Source organism: Rhea pennata, chromosome 6, assembly GCF_028389875.1.
Source record: "Rhea pennata isolate bPtePen1 chromosome 6, bPtePen1.pri, whole genome shotgun sequence".
In the NCBI taxonomy this organism is placed as follows: Eukaryota; Metazoa; Chordata; class Aves; order Rheiformes; family Rheidae; genus Rhea; species Rhea pennata.
Genome location: NC_084668.1, coordinates 24,704,542 through 24,726,288, shown reverse-complemented (window position 1 = coordinate 24,726,288; position 21,747 = coordinate 24,704,542). Strand labels below are relative to the sequence as shown.

The window sequence follows — 21,747 nt, the reverse complement described above, 5'->3', positions numbered from 1 at the left end:
GTTAGGGAGCTATTAACAGTCATAGATATTTCACTTGTGAGTCTGGTTACTGTGCATTTCAACTGGATAATAATAGACTGTGAATTAGTCTTTGGCAGAAAGTAGAAAGCATTTTTGTGGGAAAAATTTTGGAGCTAACAGTATTATGGAAAAGATCAGGAAGAGTCAAGCAGTTCTCTGTTAGTGAGCCAGTGCTCAGAACTAGGTTTGTCTTTTCTGAGGTGACGTCTGTAGGTTCGGTGCATGATCCAGGAGTTGGTATGTTGATTTGCATTTGTAAGTGAACCTGCTATGGCAGTGCATAAGCCAGCTTCTACTGTGCAAATTGAGATAAATATCCAGATTTTTATGCACTTGAACCTTTTTTTATATCTAGTATTTATACCAATTTATTCAAAGACTAGGTAAGGTCTGTGACCTGTTAGATTCCGTGTTTGGTATTGTCAGCCATATTCAAATCAGTTCTAAAAAAATATATCCCAGAAGTCTGACTGTGGGAATTGACATTTTCTGTAAATTCTCAAGAAGGGCAGTTGTGCAACTGTTACTGCTCATATTCAACATTACTAGAATTGTGAAGCTATGCATGAATTTCAAAATATGATTAACTTCTTGAAAATATCCATTAATTTGAAAATATGAAGAATAACTAGGTGACATCTGAATCATGTGATGAGCTGAATTTTTCTGTGTCAAAATAATATATATTATTAACTTTGTAAAACCAGTAATACATGAATAACTACCATCCTTTTAGTTACTGGTTCAGAAAAAAAGCATAGTAGATAGTGTCAGGGGATTGTGGAATCCTTTTTTCTTTTCCTAAATATCATCTTGTCCTGCTAAAGGTTATTCCTCACTTTCTTTTTGACTACAAAGAAGGGACCCAAAAAGACTGTGTGCTTTGTTCATTAGTGATGTAGAGGGACTTGGGATTCTCACTTTGGTTTGGTGGCAAGGTTTGGATGCTGATTGTCAATGCTAACCCTTTAATGTGCGAGGTTATCTATGGGTTCCACCTTTGAGTAATAAATATTTTCCCCCATGTTAGACCCTTAATTCTGATCTTGTTAACAGACTTTTTTACGAAGTTACTGGGTGAAATCCAAAGTCCTGCTGAAATACAAGTTTAGGAAATTAATTTTTTTTTTTACTTCCCTATTCACTCCCTTTTCTTTCAGCTGTCCTTAATTAACAGCCTGTATAGTATCTTGCCTTAAATGTCTGCTAGTGTGTGTAGGAGTGAGCCATTAAATGGATACTGCAAATCCATTAGTTGGAGTGAATTTTACTTACAGTTTGAAGTCTATGTAAAGGTAAAACCACCACAATATATCTATATAGCACAAAATGACTGAAATCTTGGTTTCTCACTTGCAAAATAATGACCTAAAAGTTATGTAAACGTGCATTATTTGTTATTTTAGCAATGATAGATGGGTTTGAGAACTTAATTCTTTGACCACTGACCTTTTCTGTTTCACTGTTTATGCCAACAACCAAACTTAAACAAACAGCCTCCTCAATGTGAATGTGGCCATTGATCGGCATATCTAGAGAGAAAAGTCTCTTTAAGCTATTGTAAAATGTTAGCTATTTGTCATAACTTCAGCTATTTGTGGTTTAGAGTTAAGCTGCTCCTAATGTTGGTTATTAACCACTAAAATGATACTTTACTTGTGATTATTTTTTTAATTAAGCCTGTGTATTAGCTATAAAGCTGCTTGAGTGCATTGTAAATAAAATGCTGTAATAATGAAGTGCTTTAATTATGCTTCCTGAAGTATGCATAGTTCTCAGTAAATTTTTTATTTAAATTCTTAACATGTTCACTTTTTTCTGAAAAGCAGTTTGGTTCACTGTAAAGGTGGAGATCCAGCCTTTAAAGTCATTTGAGCAAATTCCATGGCTGTTCTCTAGTTAGTGAGTTTTCATAGTATTTGCAGCAAGCTAATTGCTTCTGCTAATAAATAATCTAAAATCAATGCTGACAGCAGTTAACTGGCCCAGAGACTTTATTCTGTAAAGCACTTGGTTAACAACCTTCCTTAAATTAATAGCATTAAGTGCCATGAGGAAATAAATCTAAGGAATTGCCTGTCATTCGCTTGTCATGTCTAATAACTTCCAATAATGATGGCTGATAGAATTTTGCACATTCTATTATTGAAGTTGGTGCATGTAATTATTCTCCTCATTATATGTAAACAATTAACAATATTTGGTGTTTCCTTGCAATAAAGCTGTTAAATACAGGTGGCCCATTAAAGCTTAGTACCTTTTCCTTAAAGCAAAATTTCATTTCCTTATGAGTACAGTAAATATGAAGGTGTCTGAGCATGACACTGGTTCATTGGTATGATTTCCAAATTTGCTAACTTTGTTGCCAGTAGTGGGAGGTGATAAAGGGGGGAAATATTTTGAAGAATTCTCTTTTGACGTGGAACTCTTTGCTTCCAGCTTGAAGAAGTAATGGAGAAGGAAACCTACAAGACTGCAAAATTAATTCTTGAGAGATTTGATCCAGAATCAAATGCAAAGGTATTGCATTGCAAATGGTGTTGATACTGCCTTAATATAAAAGAGACCATGGAGCTGGACATTTGCATGATGTAATTTATAATTAATTGGCAGGAGGCTGAGCTCCCATCTGCTGGAACATCTGCAACCCCCAGACCTGGACAAGGTAATAGCCCTGTAAAATGGCTGCTCTTTAGCATAGATGCTCATCTTTCATAGTAGTATCTGCTATAGAAGTCTCTCTGTGATAAACTTGTAGGTTGATAATCTTTTCTAGGGTTAGTAGACTGTTTGTTAAACTGTACCCATTAGTGTTTTTTATTTTTCAAATAATGCATCAAAGACTGATGCTATTTCACCTAGCAGAATGCTTAATGCTGCTTGATGCTGATGCATAGAGAAGCAGATCCTTGCGGCCTGCTGAATATCTACTCCTAATTTTTCTAGAATACTGAATGGCTATCAGAAATATTATGTAATGTTCATTGGCTTTTCAATTCTATTACTGTTTCTTTCTAATCAGACATTACTAATGCAGCCTTTAAACTACTTTTATATAGTGGATAGAGAGATACCACAAAGCTAATGCAGAAATCAAATACTTTCTAGATGCTAAAAATGAACAGTTCTTTACTTCTTTAGATTGTCACACTTAAAGATGCTGTTGCATAAAAGAAAAAGAAATGGAAATAAATTGCAACATGCATTTCAATGAAGCCTTGTTTCTAGATTACATATAGAGATTTATAGATTGAAAAGAAATAAAGGTCTCTCTTCCCCACCCCAGCAGAGTGTTTGCATTGAAAACATCAGCTGCAAATTTTTGGGGGAATAAGGTTGTGGATATTTAATACAAAGAACCTTAAGCTTTTCTCAAATTTAAGTATGACATGCTGTAGTTAGTTGCAGTAATATTAATACTTCTAGCCTAAAGGCTTTGAAGTACCTGAACTCATTTATGTTCATCTTTTCACTCTTGAAGTGCCAGTTTTGATGGGTGCATGGCAACTGGATTTACTAACAGTGGTGTTCTGTAAGCTCTTTTCTGCATGGCCAAATGTACTATTTTGTTCTTCTTGCTTTACTTGAAATTGTCATTAAAATACCTGTCCTTACTTGTTGATGTTCAGTGAGTAGTTGCAGTGTGGTGTGTTCGCAGTCAAGTTTTTATCTTTTTCTAGTAGGCACATCAGCTTTTCTTTAAGTTTGCTCCTTACCTGTCACTTGCATCATTCTAGTTCTGTAGCATTCATGCCTTCTTAAGGCTGAGGGCCCATTCTGTCACAGTATTTTGTTTTTCCTTGGTATAGGTCATGGGTTGTTGCCAAGAATTTTCTGTCATACCTGTAATGTTTAGGTAGAATATTTTTTAACTTATGTTTCTTCTTCTTAGTAAGATGCATTAGAAATCAGCTCCAAACTAAGGTGACATTTATTTGTAGAATGCAAGTAACACTGGTTATAGAGAATGAAACTTCCTGGAAATGTTTTTACTTAGAGATCTGGAGATCTTCAAAGATGTAATACATTCAAAGATATCTGTGAAAGAGTAGCTGTCTGTAGACATAGACTAGCATATTAAATCCCTAGTTTTCTGTAGGACATAGTTGTAAATGTGTTGGGACTTAGCTTTCGGTTAATGTTATAGTAAATTCTTTTCACTGTGTCTTTCTTGGGGCTGAAAATATACATCTAAGATTAGTTTATGGGTAAGTTGTTAATTTTAATTTGTGGTAGCTGAGATTAACTGCAGCAAAAAACCTAGAATAAAAATGTAGATACTGGCATGTACTGATTATGTTTTGGATTAATTAACTATAAATCAAATGGACAGTGAAGTCTTTAGTCATCCTGGCTTTTTTAAGAGATTGTCAGCATTCTTGAAGATTGTGAAAAGTGATATTCTTTGTTTCTGTGGCAGACTGAGATTAGCAGTGGTGACAATTAAGTTGCTCTATCTGTAATAGCTAGTCTTGCGTATGTTTATAAAACATAGTACGCTTGCTTTTTGTACAAGGTTCTGAAATAGTCAAAAGCTGATCAGTTGGGTCCAGCATGTAGTACACTGATTTTGACTGGACTGTTAATAGCAGGAATATGAGAGAGTGCTTCTGAGAGAGCTGAATTAAAAGCATTTCTGGAAGAACGGCACTGTAGGCTGTGGCCTGTGTTAGTAAATGTGGTAGAATAGGAATAGATTTGTAGAATGAAATTGTTGCTGAGGAGTTGTCTGAGCTTTTCTCAAAGGAGAGTGAATGATGACCAACGCATGATCATTTTGGACTCAATGTATATGAGGCAGTTGATGAAAAGTTAGTTGGTATGTTTTTAACTTAGCTGAAACTTGTAAACTTGTGATTTCCACTGCAATTACTACAAAGATTTAGTGGATCAGAATTAGAGAGTAGTTCGTTCTCTGAAAAAAAGATCATAGTGCCCCAATATTCTTTCTTCTGGCTCTTAATTTTTGTGTCTTTTTTTTTTGGCATTTTGACACCTATTAAATAATTGTAGTCTTGACTGAAGTTTCATGTAAATCTTGAGTTTGGGATTAAACACCTGTAAATCCAAAAGGAAAAGGAATTTGAAAGCCTTTAAAGTGCAATTTGATCTGTTCAAAAATTTTGAGAATTAGAAATAAGCAGGTAGTTATTTAGTAATCTGGCTGTATCAAGAAAATGCACTTAAAAATCAACAGTGATATAAATACATATCAACAATATTCTGTTGTTGATAGCAGTTCCCTCAGTTGTGTTGATACAACTGTTAGCAGGCCTGTAATGTAAGTGAGATCGCTGCATAATCTTAAAAAGCAAGTACTGATGACTGCGAGCTGAGAGATATGTGAGGGCATCAGAAAGAAGGAAGAAAATTCCAGAGCACTGGAACGGGTTGCCCAGAGAGGTTGTGGAGTCTCCTTCTCTGGAGATATTCAAAACCCACATGGATGCAGCCCTGTCTAACATGCTCTAGGTGACCCTGCTTGAGCAGGGAGGTTTGACTAGATGATCTCCAGAGGTCCTTCCAACCTTACTGATTCTGTGAAAATTCCTAATTTTGCTACTAAATCCAAAAACATACTGACCTGCACTGTGCTCTTTTCCCTTGCACTAACACTGGAAAAACAATGCATTTTTTTCTCTGCAAAAATAGAAGTTTTCAATGTGAGGGAGAAAAATATGTATGCTCGTAAATGTGAAAGATATGGCTGTTCCACCATTGGCAATATTTGAATGTTCTTTAAGAACTCATATTGAATGATCAGTTGTGAGTTGCCCTTTTCATTAGTGTCTGCTTATGAGTCAGTATTCAGTGCAAGTGGACCTTGGTGGTCTCAGAATTTAAGTTATTTATCTGTCTTTGTACAGGTGGTTTGCAGATGCACAAAGAATGTTTAGGAAAATCTGTCTCTTTATGCAAACGCAGAATGCTTGAGGTTGGAAGAGACCCACTTGAGTAGGGGGATTGGACTAGGTCTCCAAAGGTCCTCAAGCATTCTCCGTTTCTGCATGATTCAGACTGGAGTTACCTGAGTTGTCTTTCTCTTTTTGGTGGATATTAATCCTAATTAAATGTACAGATAAGTAGACAAGAAAACAGCATACATGTGGTACCAGTTCATGGCTCTAGATTTTGGTGACTTTCCCAAATGAACTTCTGTTTGACCCACTGATCAGAACTCTTCCTTACCTGGCATAAGCTGACATCACCCCAGCCCCCACTGGGGCAATCGTATAATAAATAAATGGGATTATATATTATGGGGTAATACTTTATTTTCAGGGACAGGAATCATTCTGAAGTTCAGCACACCCATCTATCTCCTGTGGCCAGGCAACTGCTGGTGGAATTCTAAAGTGCCTGTTAAGAATTTAAAATCTCCTAGTTGTCACAAAATCAACAGATTAAAATCTCTAATCTTGCAACTCTTCAAGAGGATTAAGTTAAAGTCCAGTTCTGATAAATTTCATTTGTCAAGGTATCTAAGCAAGCTGATTGCAAATAGGTGGGTGCTGGAAATGGTGTTACTCTGTAGGTTTAGGTTTAAATGCTCTTTTGGGTATGCCTTTTATAGACTGTGTTCTCACTTGTTAACCATGTGAATGTCTGCAGTCCTGAAGGGAGGGTTAAACTTCAGGTTGATTTGTTGTGTTAGTATATTTCAAAAGCTCTGCAATTGGAGGTGAATAGGTGTAGTGGATGATAGCAGAACCTGCTCCTGAGCCTGGTTCATTTTGGTAAACTTGTGTATAAGTGTAATGGAACTTCAAGTCTTTGTATATTTGTATAATATCCAAACCTTAATGTTTTATTGGGATGATATTCCCATAGGTGTTAATGAGAACGCTTTTTAGGTAAGAGCAGCTGAAGAAATTTAAGTGTGTGTTTTTTTTATATATATATATAACTGTGACTTAATAGTAACTGTCTGACAGTGGAGTGGGAAGAGAAAAGTAACTGCATTCCTTTAGAACCCATTCATGTTCTGTGATAATCCAGGCAAGTGTCCTGTTGGTAGTGTTGTTGAACAGAGTGAATGAAGTTGTATGACCTAGTAGCTTGTTCTGGTTCTGGAACTATTTTGTTTAGCCAATCTGGAAAAAAAAATCCAATAACTCTGAGCATTTAGCCTAGATATTATAGACATTAGCAGAATAATTTTAGATCATGTGGAAGACAAAGTATTTGGAAGCATATTTAAACCAGGGGGTAAAAATAATGGTCAGTTCTGCTTCTGCATTGTTGGTTGAATCTAGCTGTTCATGGCTCCATATTTTCTGTTTTAGAGTATGCAGTTGAATAGTAAGTATCTGCTAACTTTCTTCTGGAAGACTGAGTGTATAAAAGTTAATGATCATTGCTATTAAAATGCATTCTGCTTGAGTTTTATTTCTATGGCATACTTTGCAGGCAGCTGGTGGTCTTTGGTTATAAGCCTTTCTGGTTTTGTTTGACTAGGTTATTTCTGTGCTGATTAGAACAGCAATATTAATGTGCTTTAACTAATTTCTTGTTTATTATACTGCTAGATTTTAAATTCAGTATGCATGTGTTCTTGACAGAAATCCGTCAGAGGACCACCGCTCAAAGAAATGCTTCTACGCCTTCTTCAGCAACTGCTAGACAAGGCTCTCCAAAATCACCAGTTCCGGTAACAGCATCTCCTAATCTGCAGAGAGACCTATCAGCTCTGAGCGGACCCCCAGAAAGAACTGTTGTGCCATCCGTGCAATCAAATGTTTTACCAAGACGCCCTGGGTCCCCTGCTACTTCAGTGCCTGGAATGGGTAAACAGAGCACTTAATGTTATTTACAGTTTATATTGTTTTCTCTGGTTACCAATAAAATAGGCCATTTTCAGACAGTATGGAAATGGCATTTCATTTGGAAATAGCAGAGCAGTTATCTGATTAAGTGGGAGTTCCATATTCAATTAGCCATAACTCTTTACAGCTGGCACCTTTTGATGCTGAAACCTATTGCCTGAGCTCATTTAACTGTTATGGCTTCTTTGTTTAAATGGCAATAAAACTTTGCAGTATTCTGTAGTCAACAATATAGCATACCTTTTTATGTCCTTGGTTTAGGGGAGCTCTACATTTATATAAATCAGGTACAGAGAATGCTTTCAGAATACAGTCATGTTTCTCACTAAACCCTGCACATATTTTCTAACATGCATCTTGACACTTATTTAAATTTTTGTTCTAGCAGAGATTTTAATGTAGCATAGATTAAAGTTTAAAAAACTGAATACTCTGGAAAAGTTGTCTTTGCCTTGTAGCTGAATTTTTCTAAAGTTGTGTGTCAGTTTGGTGCAGTAGTCAAAAGTTTAGCAACAGTTTGGTTGAGATCTTGTAGAAGTGAATGCTCTTCTGAATTAGTTTTGTACCCTGAAAATGCTTTTCCCTGGATTCTTAGCTCGTATTCAGATTGGGTGGGTTTTTTCAAATCAAATGTGAAGAGAATTTCACACGAGGGATATCAAAGTTAGCTTTGGGGGGATTTTGTTCTTGTTCTGCTCAGGGATAGTAGGACTGTATGGTTTAGTGCCAGGCCTTTCATTTGTTCTGGGATGTCTGGCAATTCTATCACAAGACAGAGGAATTAAAACTATCTTGAATATAGAAAGGACACAACTTGCCAGAATTCTTTTGAACATTATTGTAATAGTCGTTTTTTTCCCTCTTTAGGCAATGGTAAAGAATAGTTCTTGACTTGTGTCTCTGATTTCAACTTTAAGAAACTGAAGTCTTACTAGCTGTATTTACTTGCATGATACAATCTAAAAATAGGGCTGTACATAGTACATTGATACCCTGTCTCTCAGTGGAAAAAATTGGGCAGCTGGATTTCAGAATATCTATTCATAGTGTTTAGCATTGTGAATAAACTTGTCTTCTGAAGAAGCTGTGATCACTTCTTTGTAGAGTCTGTTAAGCCTTATTTTTTTGGTTAGTAACTGTTGATCTTTATGAAACTGCTAATACTGTTTTTCAGTCGTGAATTGAAATGTAAAGGTGAATTTAACAAATTTTGATCATCTTGAAGGTATCAAAAATAAGCTGTTCACAGCAGGATACTGGGCATCTGATTTCAAATTAGTTTACTGAAACCTCTTTACTAAAAGTGTCATAATGAGTTTAAAATTCCAAGCACCTTCTTGGTTAAGAAGCTGCCTAAATAATGCTGTAATACCAACTGTATGATACAGTGTGTTTTCCTATAAGGAGAGATTCAGGCAAACTGCATACATTGTACTACATTTCCACCTTAACTGCAGAAATGGTTCAAAATTAATGGGATTTTTTTTCCAAGGGACAGATGCCAACTCTGTTAATTTTTAAAAAATCTTAGTGCGGGTTTTGTAGTAATACTTTATGGACATGTGTTTTTTTTTTTTTTCTTCCCAATAGTAACTGGATCTTGAACAAGCTTAGTGCTTTGTCATGTATTCAGATGGAAGTCACTGGAATTTTCAGCTGATAAGGAAGCCCTGTTTTCCTAAATCTGCCCAAATTTTCTGGGCATATAAGATCTTCCTCACAGATATGGTGAGAAGTGTGTAAATTCTGTTCCTGAGAGTACTATCATTACATCTAAGTTTACGCACGGCTTGCAACAAATATGAATAGCCTTAATTATCTCCAAAGTAGAGAAGATTAATAATTCATTTTCATTATACTATATTTTGTAGAGGAGAATCAATTTAATGTGTATTACCACAGAGCTCCCATATGTTTGAAAATTAATAACCAGCAGGTAGTTGAGAGTTTGCCAAGCTTTGCAAAAATGACCAATCTTTCTACAATGATTGCTTTTGATGTTTATATTAATTACTGGTGTCCATAACAGCATGAGAACCAAGATGCTTGGTTTGAGTTTTTAGTAGACAGGTAATTGAAGATACTCTTGGAGCATGTTTTTTTTAATGTTTTGTATTTTGACATACCTTTACTTTTCAACTTATTAACTTCTGGAAACTTTCATATGTTGGTAGTATACAAGTCATATGAAAATTCAATCTGTTGAACACTAATGCTCAAACATGCTTGAGTTTTAACTAAATATTTACAAAATTATTCCAGAGCTCTTTTGCATGTTGTATCAGTGTTCTTTACCTTCATACCTATATTGAGTGTTTTCCATTAACTTTTTTTAATGGAAGCATAGCCTCTGTCAGTGTGAAGCCTTGGAAAATATATTTTGCTTGAAATCTTCTCCTGAGAGCTCTTAGAATCTGTAAAATGAAATGTAAGACCCAGTAGATGTTGCATTGAGTTTGTCCTGACTTACTGCTTTGAGATGGTTTTTAATCTTGGCTCTTGTTGATGGAATAACTTGAATGTATTCACTGTTTTCTTTCTCTTTATCAGTTCTTTTGTTTGTGAAAACGGGGTTATTTTAAAAACACTTGTTCTGAGGGAAATGATGTTGTACTTATCGAAGTTGTAAATTAGTGTTCTCAGCAAATTTTGTTGTGCCTATAAAGACTAGGATATTCCTTCTATTTCAGTTGTCTAATATTGATTGGAGGAGAAAACTTAAGTTTTGAAAGTCTGTGCTTTTAGAAATATTGTAACCTTAATTGCAAGATTAATCATTCAACATGTAGCACTTCAGGAAGACATTTACCAAAATCTTGGTGGTTTGTGAAACAATGTTCCTGCTGTTTGCTGTAGGGGATTTAGGTTTGGCTCTACATGGTGATTAAACTGCAGGCCATAATCTTAATTGTTTGCCATAACCTATTTTCCTTTGTTTTGTCCAATCTGTGGTGATTAAAAGATAGATTTGGAATGATAGTTGCTGGCAGTTACATTTACTGCTATATTTAAACATAAAGTCCATTTTGGATCAGCTTACTAGAGACTTACTGTGCTATTTTTGTGTGTGTATGTGCTTATGGGTACATACTACTTCTATACATGCCTTTATATATATATATATATAAAAAAAAATGAACTACCCTGTTGGAAGTTATGACTTCAGGCATGCCCCACTGTTGTCCATTATAGCAACTCGGATGCTATAATGAAACTCCTCTGAGAAGTTTGAAGTCCACTGTTTTTCCATGCTATTTTTGAATTAAATGTCCTTCCAAATTAGTTCAGCTTATCAACAAACTCTGCTCCCTTGGTATAGTCCTTTATTTAGGTTTTCTTTAAAATACTTCTTGTGTCTTGGAGCAGTGTGTTTAGTTTGTTATACTCAGCTTCCACGTCTGTTTATTGGGCATTATGTGGGGGCATTCTGTGAAACAAATATTCCCAAGAAAATTACTGGAACCATATAGCAGACTTAAGAGAATCAGAAACTGAATCTGCAGTTACCAAATGTTCTCCTTTTGAGCCATACCATTTATGTCTGTTCTTGCTGGATATAGTAAGAATAGCTACCAGCCAGAAGTTTTTCCTGAGAAACTCTGGTTACTTTCAGTGCCTTGAAGCTTTTACTTCTAAGAATAAGTTCTTGCGTGGCTTCAGACTGTTACATGGTTTTTCATTGACAAGCAAAACTGTAGCAACAGCACAAGCTATCTAGAATTAAAGGTATATGGTGCTATGTGAGGTGATAGCACTGTCCAGTGAGAGGTATTCTTTCTCTAGAGGATGGCAGTGATCTAGTTAGCCATTCCATGGTTTGGCATATTTGACATACTTTCTGAACTATTGGATGGACTTTTGGGTGTGTGTATATATACATATATATATGTGGTGTGTGGTCTTGGAAAGAATCTCTCCTCCATGTGAGTGTGGAGGTATGTCAGGACTGCTTAATAGTCTGCAGAACCCTTTCTGTACTGAAGACTAATTGCAACCCAGAACCTAGGTGTCAGTGCTTTGGAGGGGCAGGAAGTGTGTGACCTTCATCTAATGTGGACTGCTAAATGGACACCCAGTTAAGGGATTAAACTGAAACTATCCTACCAGACAAACTTTCAAACCTCATCTGTAGCCTACGAGCATTGTAATGTGAAATGTCAATGTTGGGAAAGCTATTTTGTAGCATAGGGTTAAAAGCAAAAGTGTTATCCCATTAAAATGGATAAAGTTTTTATTTGTAGTGGCAAGTACTAACAGGAAAGTAGGAGGCAGTATGAGTCGCTGGAATATGCTAAGCTCTTTAAATTTGTGAAAATTATGTAACTTCTACTCTTGTCTAAAATCTCTCTTGGCCAGTAGTGTGGCCTTGGAAAACAGTTTCAGATACTTGGTTATTTGTATGGTGATGTCTTGATGACTTAGACTTAATTCCTTACCAGACCATGTTTTACTTGTATGCTTAGCATCTTCTGTATTAAGGCTGGAAGAGAAGGTAAATATAAGAGCTCAAAGCTCTCTACGAAAATAGAAATTGGCAGATGTTTTTGTACAGTAGATCAGATGCTTTAAAACTTCTGTCAGTGGAAGGGAAAGTGTTTGTTCTTGGTCTCTGTTTTTTGCCATGTATAAGCAAAACTGGTAGCAACTATTGCTTGGTATTACCTGTTTTTAAAGGAGTTTTGTTTTGTTATTTATTAAACACATGGGTATTAACAATGACATTCTGACTTTGACTAAGCATAAAATTGAAAGTATATACCGTTTTGTCAAATGTGGAATTACCAAGATATTAAATCTGTCTTACCCTTTGATACATAGATTGAATGGATATTGTTTTTAGTTGGACTCTTGGATTCAAGTAACTGCCCAGAAACCAATGGGGCTTCTCTGGTAACCTTAGTTGTTCTTTACTGTTGTAATTGGTTTTACCAATTTTACTGGTGTAAACTTGAATAATTGAATATGACGAGTTGAGAGCGCATGAAGACATACCCTATGGATGTATTACATTCGGAAATTATTTAATTAAATCCATTAGATATCAAAGACTTAAATAGTGGAACAATTTAAAGATTGAAGTTGGAAGAACAGAAGAACTTTGAACTGTTGTATTTGAAGAAGTCCTACAGCTTCTCTAGTGAATTTAGAAATACCATTTATATTAAGTAGGTGCAGTTAGTTTTTATTGTAGCATGTACAATAAAATTATAGGGCTATATACAACATAGCCAAAAATCAGTTTGACACACAAGTTTTTGTCTTTCTAGGTCTTCATCCTCCAGGCCCTCCTTTAGCAAGACCTATTCTTCCTCGAGAAAGAGGAGTTGTGGATAGAGTTATTGAATATTTGGTTGGTGATGGTCCTCAGAACAGGTAAGCCATTACTAAAGAGAATATCTACATTTTTTAGTAGTGAGCTTCTTAACTTTTTTTTTGAAGAGGGACAAGATTAGAAGCATTACAAGTTACTTTTTCTTGTTGTAAATTTTTGTAATGAAGTGGCCCTTTTCTAGTGCTTCATCTGAAATCTGTTTGTGGGGAAAATGGTAACCTTTTTGTAAATAATCTCTGAGCTGTATTAAACGTGATATGAAAAGGAAAGTCTTTGATATTCAACTGAGTGAATGAACTATACTTCCAACTATAAAAAAAAATCATTTTTTTTGTCTTCAACTTTATTAGTTACACGTACTTTCAGATTACCTTCGGAAGTGTCTAAACAGAAGTTCCATTTTAACTATGATCACTTTTCATGTTGCCTATATTCTAATGAGAAAAAAGCTATTTAATAGTTTGGATGTGATTTTCTGACAAGTCTGATACTTAAAATAAATCTGCTAAATTGTATGAGGCTTAAGTTGTAACAAAGAATCTTTCACTTTTTTAACCAACTTTAAAAACTATTCTTTACATCTTAAAGCCAAGTAAATCTGTATATTAGATGTTTCACCATGAATGCACATTTTAAGACTAAATATCCAAACCATTAGTGAATGTCTAAAGTGAAATACATCTGTTACTTCAGTATCTTAATACTTAATGCTATGTGATTATATTGCTGATGTTTTCTAGGTATGCCCTAATATGTCAGCAATGTTTTTCACACAATGGTATGGCTTTGAAGGAGGAATTTGAATATGTAGGTAAGAACTGAACTGTAGCCTATTTCTAGTGGTCTGCTTATGTTTTGTGACTACATGCATCATGCCTCAGTTTGGTTACAGTTAAGTGTTTAACTTGCACTGTCAAATGCTACTTCACATGGGAACAGTTTTATGGTAATTTACTACCCCATATCTTAGGGTTCACTTTAAGATTTTAAAATACTTCATTACAACTTTCAGGCCAAGGATTTTATGTGTAGAAAACTATTTAGTAGAAATAAGCCTCCTCTACTACATCCCTGAGAATTGCTACTGGCTATGAATAGTTCTCATAAGGCTTTTATAATGAGAAAGTATCTGACATTTAAAGTACTCTTCTACCAGAACTTAAACAAAATTTTGCTTTGGCAAGAAGATCTTGGGGAGGCATCAGAAAAGGAGTGGGAACAGGCCCTGAGGGGCTATATGTGAATTTATGGCTGACAGTAACTTAAGACAGACATAGCTCTTTATTGAACACAGATGTTTTATTTTGCCTCCTTTCTACTGCAAGTGTAAGCACAGTGTTTGAGAAACGAAAGAATTTTAGATTTTTCCTTTTGTCTCAGTTTTGTGAGAAAATACACAGCATTGTAAGAGAATAAGCTGAACACTTCGTATGGACTCAGATATTAAGACTAGATGTCATCTTAGCTTAAACATTCACAGTTCAAATGTGCAAGAAATAACCATTTTTCTTGTCTTAGCAAAAGTATGCATGTAACCATTATGTGGCATAATTGTATTTCTACTAAACAAAATTGTTTTTTTTTCTTAAGCATATGTGGAACAATGTTCTTCAAAGAGTAAACAGTGAGGAATAGCTTGAAGAATCTGTAGCAGACTTTAAGATGACATTAATTCACCCCTTGTTAAGGGGATGTTATCTTTGGTGTTCTATATAAAGGAATGGAAGGACAGACTAAATATTTACCATCTGGCAACGTCTTGTCATTCTGAATTGCATTTTGTTCACTGTGGTCAAATATTGCATAGTGATGGGAAAAAGTGTTTAGGTAAGTGAGGCAGAGCTGAGAGAAAGCAGGTATTTTAAAGGAAGATGTATACTGAGGTCAAAAATAAAGCTGTATGGGGCAGTTTGTATAAATTTGATGGAGGTGATCTCAGGTACTGATAGCTATTTAATTCTCTGTTTTGAAAAGCCAAGGTGGAAGAAAGAAAATTTTCTTTTGGATGTGTTATTTGATCTGTTTTTTAGTGTCTTGGATGGTCAAAGTATTGTGTAGGGAAAAGGTGGGACATGATATGAGTTAGTGAGGCCACTTTCTTGGATATACTTTTGTGCAGCTTTTAGGTGTGCCTACTGCTTTTTCCTGAATCCTGCAAGGAAAACTAGACCCCAAGCTCCACGACTTCCAGACTTCAGTTTTGAAAAAAAGCCACCTGCAGAACTGCAATCTGAAACTGAGCCTTTGGATAGTAGAAAGAGAAAGCTGCAGGAGAATGAACAGACGGAAGGTGTGTACTAGTCTCATGAAGTCTGCTCTTTGTAATATCTGGTGAGATTCCCCCCCTCCACCTTCTTGTAGGCACTGTGTTTTTATTGATATGTAAGATTTGAGCATTCTTATTTACCTGCTGTATGTAAGGAGTTCTCTGCCTAGGTGAATCTCTTATAAGAATAAGAACAGCTTCCTGGGGGATGCAGTGTTTTTTCAATTGTTTTTATTTCTTGTCTAGAAGTAGAAACAAAAACGTTATTAGCTTAACTTGTTGATATTGTGGTTTGCTGTCCTGTACCTGAAGTTTCTTCATGTATGTCTTGGAAATAATGGCTTAATAAAATTGTTAACTCCAATGTTACTGATAAACAGATGGAAAATAGCATTGTAAATTATACAAATAGTTAAAGGTATGTCCTGAAGTGGTTAACTTTCACTGTGTTCAACAGGTCATTTGATTGAGGTGTGTTGGAATTTCTGCCTTTGTTCCTTTTGTTTTCCTCAGGGCAGGAAAATCTAGTAAAACTACCTTGTTTAAGATCAGGGAGTTCAAAGACAAATTGTCAATTTTAATTTAACATAGTTCCTTTTGAGAAGTTTTATAGTCTGCAGATAAAGTAGGTGTCTGGTGTACAGCCAACAGGAAGATTCAATGTTTAGAAGTCTTCTAGAAATTAAAATATAAAACCAAAGAATCTCTAGTCAGATGTGTTATTGTATGCATATTGGAATTTTTGTATTAGTCTATACCAGGGAGCATGTGGTACAGAGTTATCAAATTGTACACCCCTGAGATTCAGATTGAAACTGCACCAACTGCAGGAAACTTCCACGTACAGCACAATAGATATAATGTTTCTATTCAGTTATCTTTAATATTGGGTACAAAATAGAATTGGTATTTACTTTCAGGCATGAGAAGACTGAGAGGATTAGGCAAGTCTGATCCAACTAGCCATCTCTGTGGTTTGTGGGTGCTTTGTAGGCTAAATTTGTTTCGTGTGCCATAGTGTTCTTTTCTTTTAATGAAAGCGGTGCTTGTTCCTTCATTAGAAGCAGCTTGCCTTAGCTAGTTGCAAGGCAGCTGTAGAGCTGGCTACAGGCCTACCTGAAGGGGTAGTGTGTCCTTCTGTGAGATGGAAGAAGGCATTAAAAGGAGCTTCTGCGCACCTTTCTCACCTTTGACAAATCACTTAGCGTAATTGAAAAGCTCCAAACTGAAGTATTTAGAATTAAGACAATATATTATATAAACCATTCCTTGCTTTTGCCCCTATGCTATGGGTCACTCCTAAAATACACCAACATGACTATTTCTAACAGTTGTATTCACACAGCTGAGAGAGGAAAATTACAGTAGAAGAGTAACAAAGGTAACAGTGGAGATGGGAACTTTTAAAACATTCTTCACTACTGTTACTGTTATGGAAGTAAGGCCTAAATCAGATGCCTGAAGTAAAGACCATGCAGATTTTTTCTTTGTCTTCAAACGATTGTCATTTCAGTGAGTGGAAGATGAATTAGTAGCTGCTTAGCTCCTTCTAAAGTCAGAATTTTGATACAGACAAGCTATCATGTGTTACTGAGTTTTACCTCAATCAAATGGAGAAACCCTAAAAGACTAGATGTGCAGCCCTTGGAGATAATGTGCCGTAGACTTCTGAGTATTATTCAGCTGCAAATTCATAGAGGTTTGGGGAGAGCACATGCTAATTAGGCTGGTATTATTAAAGAAATATTTATCAAACTATGCCTTTAATGGGTCTGAGCTGCTGAGTTGGTTTATAGATGTTGTAAAGAACTGAAAACCTTACAAACTAGTGCATGATTCTCATTAGACACATGAGATGCTGTAGGAGTGAAATTCTGCAAAATACTTCATGCTTTTTTTAGAAACAGAATTGTATCAAGTATTTCAAGATAAAATATAGAATGATTTTAATGCAGTAAATGTGAGATATTCCAGTTTAACACTGATAACTTACCAGCATGGTGTTACTTTAAGGTGCTCTCAAAAGATGTGAGGGTCAAACCCCAGGTTTTTCCTCTTCCTTCCTTACTTGGAAGGGTAGATTGATATATTCCCCCACCTTCTTCCAGGAGAGGCAAAGATAACTGGTATGCTGACTTTTGGTGCATAACTTAAATGTTTACTCTTTTCTGAATGTCATCTCCAAGATGAAAATGAAACAACCTGTTTTGATAATTAGCAAACAGCTAGGAATGGAATAAATGTATTAATATTCTACATAAATGATATCTCTGCAAAATGTTTTGTTGATGTAATATAGGTCTGTGCTACACTATCAGTTTTTCTTTGTGTTAACCTCCTGTGACTTGCCACAGAGTAATCTTATGAATGAGGAAATAACACTTTCAATAAATCACTTTTTACATCAGAACACTAATTTGAAACATAATTTTGCTTAAAGGCAGTTGGATTTTATTAACAAGTGAACATTTCTTTGATTGTAATTTTAGGGTATGAAGCTATCATTTTATTGAGGTATAACTGTGGAAGGCTTTTGTTCACTCCTAGTGATATACTAGCTCTCATAACAAGACTAGAGTGTCTTTACTTACAGACATAAACAAATGTTAACACCAAGAAACCAGCTTCAGGATGCTGACAACAGATTCTTATTTGTAACACCTTTTAAGGCATAGCATAAAGGAACTATGCAAGCTAATGTGATACAGAAGTGGTATAAAGATTTTTTTTTTTCTGGTCAGCTGAATTTACTAACGAATATAGTGTGAAGCCAAATCTATTTTTTAGTAACAAGCATGTTATATACTTCTCCTCTGGATAAGAGATGTGAAGATTGCTTATGGGGAGTGCTGTTGGCATTGAAATTTAGATTTCTAAATCCTTTGGAAACATGGAGTTATCAGCCGTCATTCTTATGCGGAGTACTGGAAAAAACATCAAGCTTCACTATTCAACAGAGCAACTTTGGAAATTTTACTACCAGAGTGAAGCAATATATTTTGGTTCTGTTCTTATCTCTTTCTTAAAAGGCTTGATCTTAAATGCCTTTCATTGAAGGCTAGCCTCTTTTCTCATGAGCATTTAGAAGTATTAATGTTTGGATCATGTTAAAGCAATGAGGAACCGCTTTTACTCTTTTGATTAATTCTATATTGCTCATACTTGCTACTACTATGCATTCTTGAAATAGTTACATTTAGGAATGTTTTGAAAGTTGAAACAAGAAAGCTGGCAAATGACTGCAGTATTTTGTGGTGAATGTATGGTGCTGGTATTCAAAGGTCTTAGATGCCTTGGAACTTCAGATCTCATCATGAAGCATCATAAAGCGCTTTATGGAGACAACATCTTTTATGCTGTCTCCAGATTTGTATAAATTTCTTGACCATCTTGACAAAATGATGATTTAATGCTCTCGTGTTTAAGGCTTCTTGGTAGACTGCAACTGCTAGTATTTGAAAAGCAGATGCAGAGACTTTGTTCAACAAAATGATTCACAGTAATATTAGCCTTGAAAGATATTGCTCTTTCAAGTTTGTGCTGCTTTGAGCTATGTAAAAAATAGAGATTGGCTTTGGGCAAATGTCGCAGATGGAGCGGAAACATTTTATCTAAGAATAAAACTGGCTGAGGACAAAGAACAGGTATAAGCTTGAATATTGGCTTTAGTCAGACTTGTTCCAGTCTACTTTCAAAAAACTGGCCTGGTAAACATCCTTTGTTCCAGAGATCTGGCTCGACTTACAATCATGCGCATACTCCTTCTGTAGCATAGCATTAGTGCACTGTGTCTCATCCAATCCCTTATTTCCTTTAAAAGTTGAGAATTTCTGCCTTCTGTGTTCTTTCTGTAATTCAACTGATATGGACAGAATTCCATGATTTCTCACACAAATATGGATCAGCTTGCCTTGAGTTTAATTACTTGTAAATATTACTACTTTTTAAATTTAATTACTTGTTTTCAGTGTGCCAAAGCTCAGTCTCATTGAGCAGCGTGTCCTGCCTTTTGTAGAAAACTAAGGGTGCAAAGATTCAAGTGCTGTGTTAATATTGGACTCTTCCAAAGGCTTAACAATAGCTTTTTGTGATATAAAAGCCACGAACAGACTACTGTGAAGCACATGTACCTTAAATATATTTTTGCCATATGGCACTGTGAAAGTCTGTTCTGCTAATGGAGCTGCAGCAGTGAAGAAAACTTGTCTCAAAGGTCTCAATCTGATTTGTTTTAGACAATAGAAAGGTTAGTGTAGGTTGAGCTAGGTTTAAGTTGGATGTTGCCAGTTGCTGTTAGTGAAGTCTAACTGCAGGAAGTTTTCTGAAAAATTATCACACAAGTATTTTCTTTTGAAAACAAATTTGTTCCAGATGCTAGGAATTAATTTTATACTTCTGTGTTGATGTATACACAATAGAACAGATAATGTTATATAATGAACAGGAGCTCTCATAAATTGGATTCTGGATTTAAGTATTTACCTAAAAACTAGGTGATGACTTCCAAATGATTCTTACCTCTGTCATCTTTTACTTGTCCTTGTGAGTAAAGTATAGACCTTCTATGGAAGAGAACTGTTGAGAACAAACCTCTTTTCTTTGCCCTGAGGCTGAAAGCTGCTGCACAAGCAGTTATCTAACTTGTTTCAGGCAAATGCTGTTGAGTTAACCCAGATAGTTTTACATAGCAGGAGTGTTTTTTTTTTTTTTCCTACTACCTTCAATGTATTTCAGTCAAGAACAGTCTTACAAGCTTTGCTAACAGATCCAAGTAGATGGAAGATCTGGAGGGTTGACAGTAAGCTCTTGAGAACTGTACCTGGAAAAGTGTTTGAAGAATAGCTTAGAGCTTCCTTGCATAATCTCATCCTCAACAAAAATTAACATTGGATAAACGGGTGTGTCGCTGTCTGTAGTGCTTGGTCTCTCATTTGTACAGAACATGTTTTAATAATGTAACTTGTATGGAGTTGACATGCTTAACTATTTTGTATTAAACTAGCTTAATTTGTAGTCATCTGGACTTTGAGTTTTAATTTTGTAGCTTATTTTGTTGTAGTTCAGAAAGAATGATTTTCTCTTGATAAGCAGTTGCTGTTCAAATAGCAAAGCTTAGAGCCAGGAATTGTCCAATTCTAGTGCAAAGGCAGAATTGCAAATAAGTGTGCCATCATTGTTACTGAAATGTCACAAATACCTCTCAGTATTTCAGAATTCTGGAATCTATGGATTCTAATTGTTCTGTAGTTTTTCCTATTATCTTGTGTCTCTCTCCTCCAACCAAAGATGATCTAAAGAAGAATAAGAATCATCTTTGATTTCTTGTTTGTACTCGCGGTGCTAAGGCAACAGTTTTTCCTCTTAAGTACAGTTGCAAAGTAAAAGTAATTTATACTGTTTTTGTGAATATCTGCATGATGGCCATGTCTTCCACTTAAACTAATAGTGGTGCAGTGATTTTACTGATTATCCAGTGAAATATTCTCCGTCATAAAAAGCAGACTAGCTGACTATGATATGAAGTGTATATATACTAAGTACTAGGCATTAATCAGAAGTGTTGAGGGGAAAAAAGGAATTGCTGTAGTTAGGAACAGTATTTCTTATAAGAGTTGTGTTAATACATTTTAAATAGCATATAGCTGTTTGGATCATGTGTATGTGTATTCTTCAGTAAAATCATGGGTTATTAGTTACTAAAGACACTAACATTTTTTGTCATCTTTAAATTTAATTTCAAAACTTTCTCTTAGTTACTATTTTTGCAGTCGTTTAAATCATGCCATACTATGATCAATGGAAAGTTTATCTAAAGTCAAATTGATGCATTTAAAATGGAGTTGCTAATGAAGGCTGATCTTATTTATAGGTGGAGTTAGTAGCATCACTTATTATGATTTCTGCCTTTCCATTTAAAGGATCCACTCGTGAGTTCCATATGAATGTGAGACTTCTACTAGACTAAAGCTTTCATGTAAACTGGTTTGTTTTAGCTGTATGTTTGGGAGAGTTCTCAAGAATGAGATGAAGGAAAAGGCCATGTAAAAAAAAATATATACATACCTGAATTTTTCCTTAGAAGTGATGTCTCCATGCTTTCAAGTGGAATTAAAAAAATAGAGCATCATTCTCTTGTTCCTTTGAGTACAGATGGTTAGAACATGTATCCTGTCAGATTTTCTCTTTATTGCAAGCTTATTGGGATTAGCAGCTAATAGTCCCTAAAATTGTTCTTAGGCTAATTTTAAGCACTTGGTATCCACTTCTGAATATCTAAATCCACCACCAGCCTGAATGCGTAG

At 35.4% G+C, this 21,747-nt stretch overlaps 1 protein-coding gene across 4 annotated transcripts in view; it reads left to right on the top strand.

The window, feature by feature from the left end:
• Nucleotides 1–21,747, top strand: part of LNPK (lunapark, ER junction formation factor) — a 47,775-nt gene that overhangs the window by 17,762 nt on the left and 8,266 nt on the right. For 3 of the 4 annotated variants that reach the window (XR_009958744.1, XM_062578429.1, XM_062578428.1), the window contains exons 7-12: nt 2,461–2,541; nt 2,635–2,686; nt 7,584–7,808; nt 13,115–13,220; nt 13,920–13,990; nt 15,299–15,469. Coding sequence is in view for 3 of the 4 variants with exons in the window: in XM_062578429.1 (XP_062434413.1) it covers nt 2,461–2,541; nt 2,635–2,686; nt 7,584–7,808; nt 13,115–13,220; nt 13,920–13,990; nt 15,299–15,469 (706 nt within the window). In the remaining variant the exon portion in view is untranslated. Of the gene's footprint in view, nt 1–2,460; nt 2,542–2,634; nt 2,687–7,583; nt 7,809–13,114; nt 13,221–13,919; nt 13,991–15,298; nt 15,511–21,747 lie in introns of all 4 variants that reach the window. The other variant, XM_062578430.1, reaches the window with a different exon arrangement.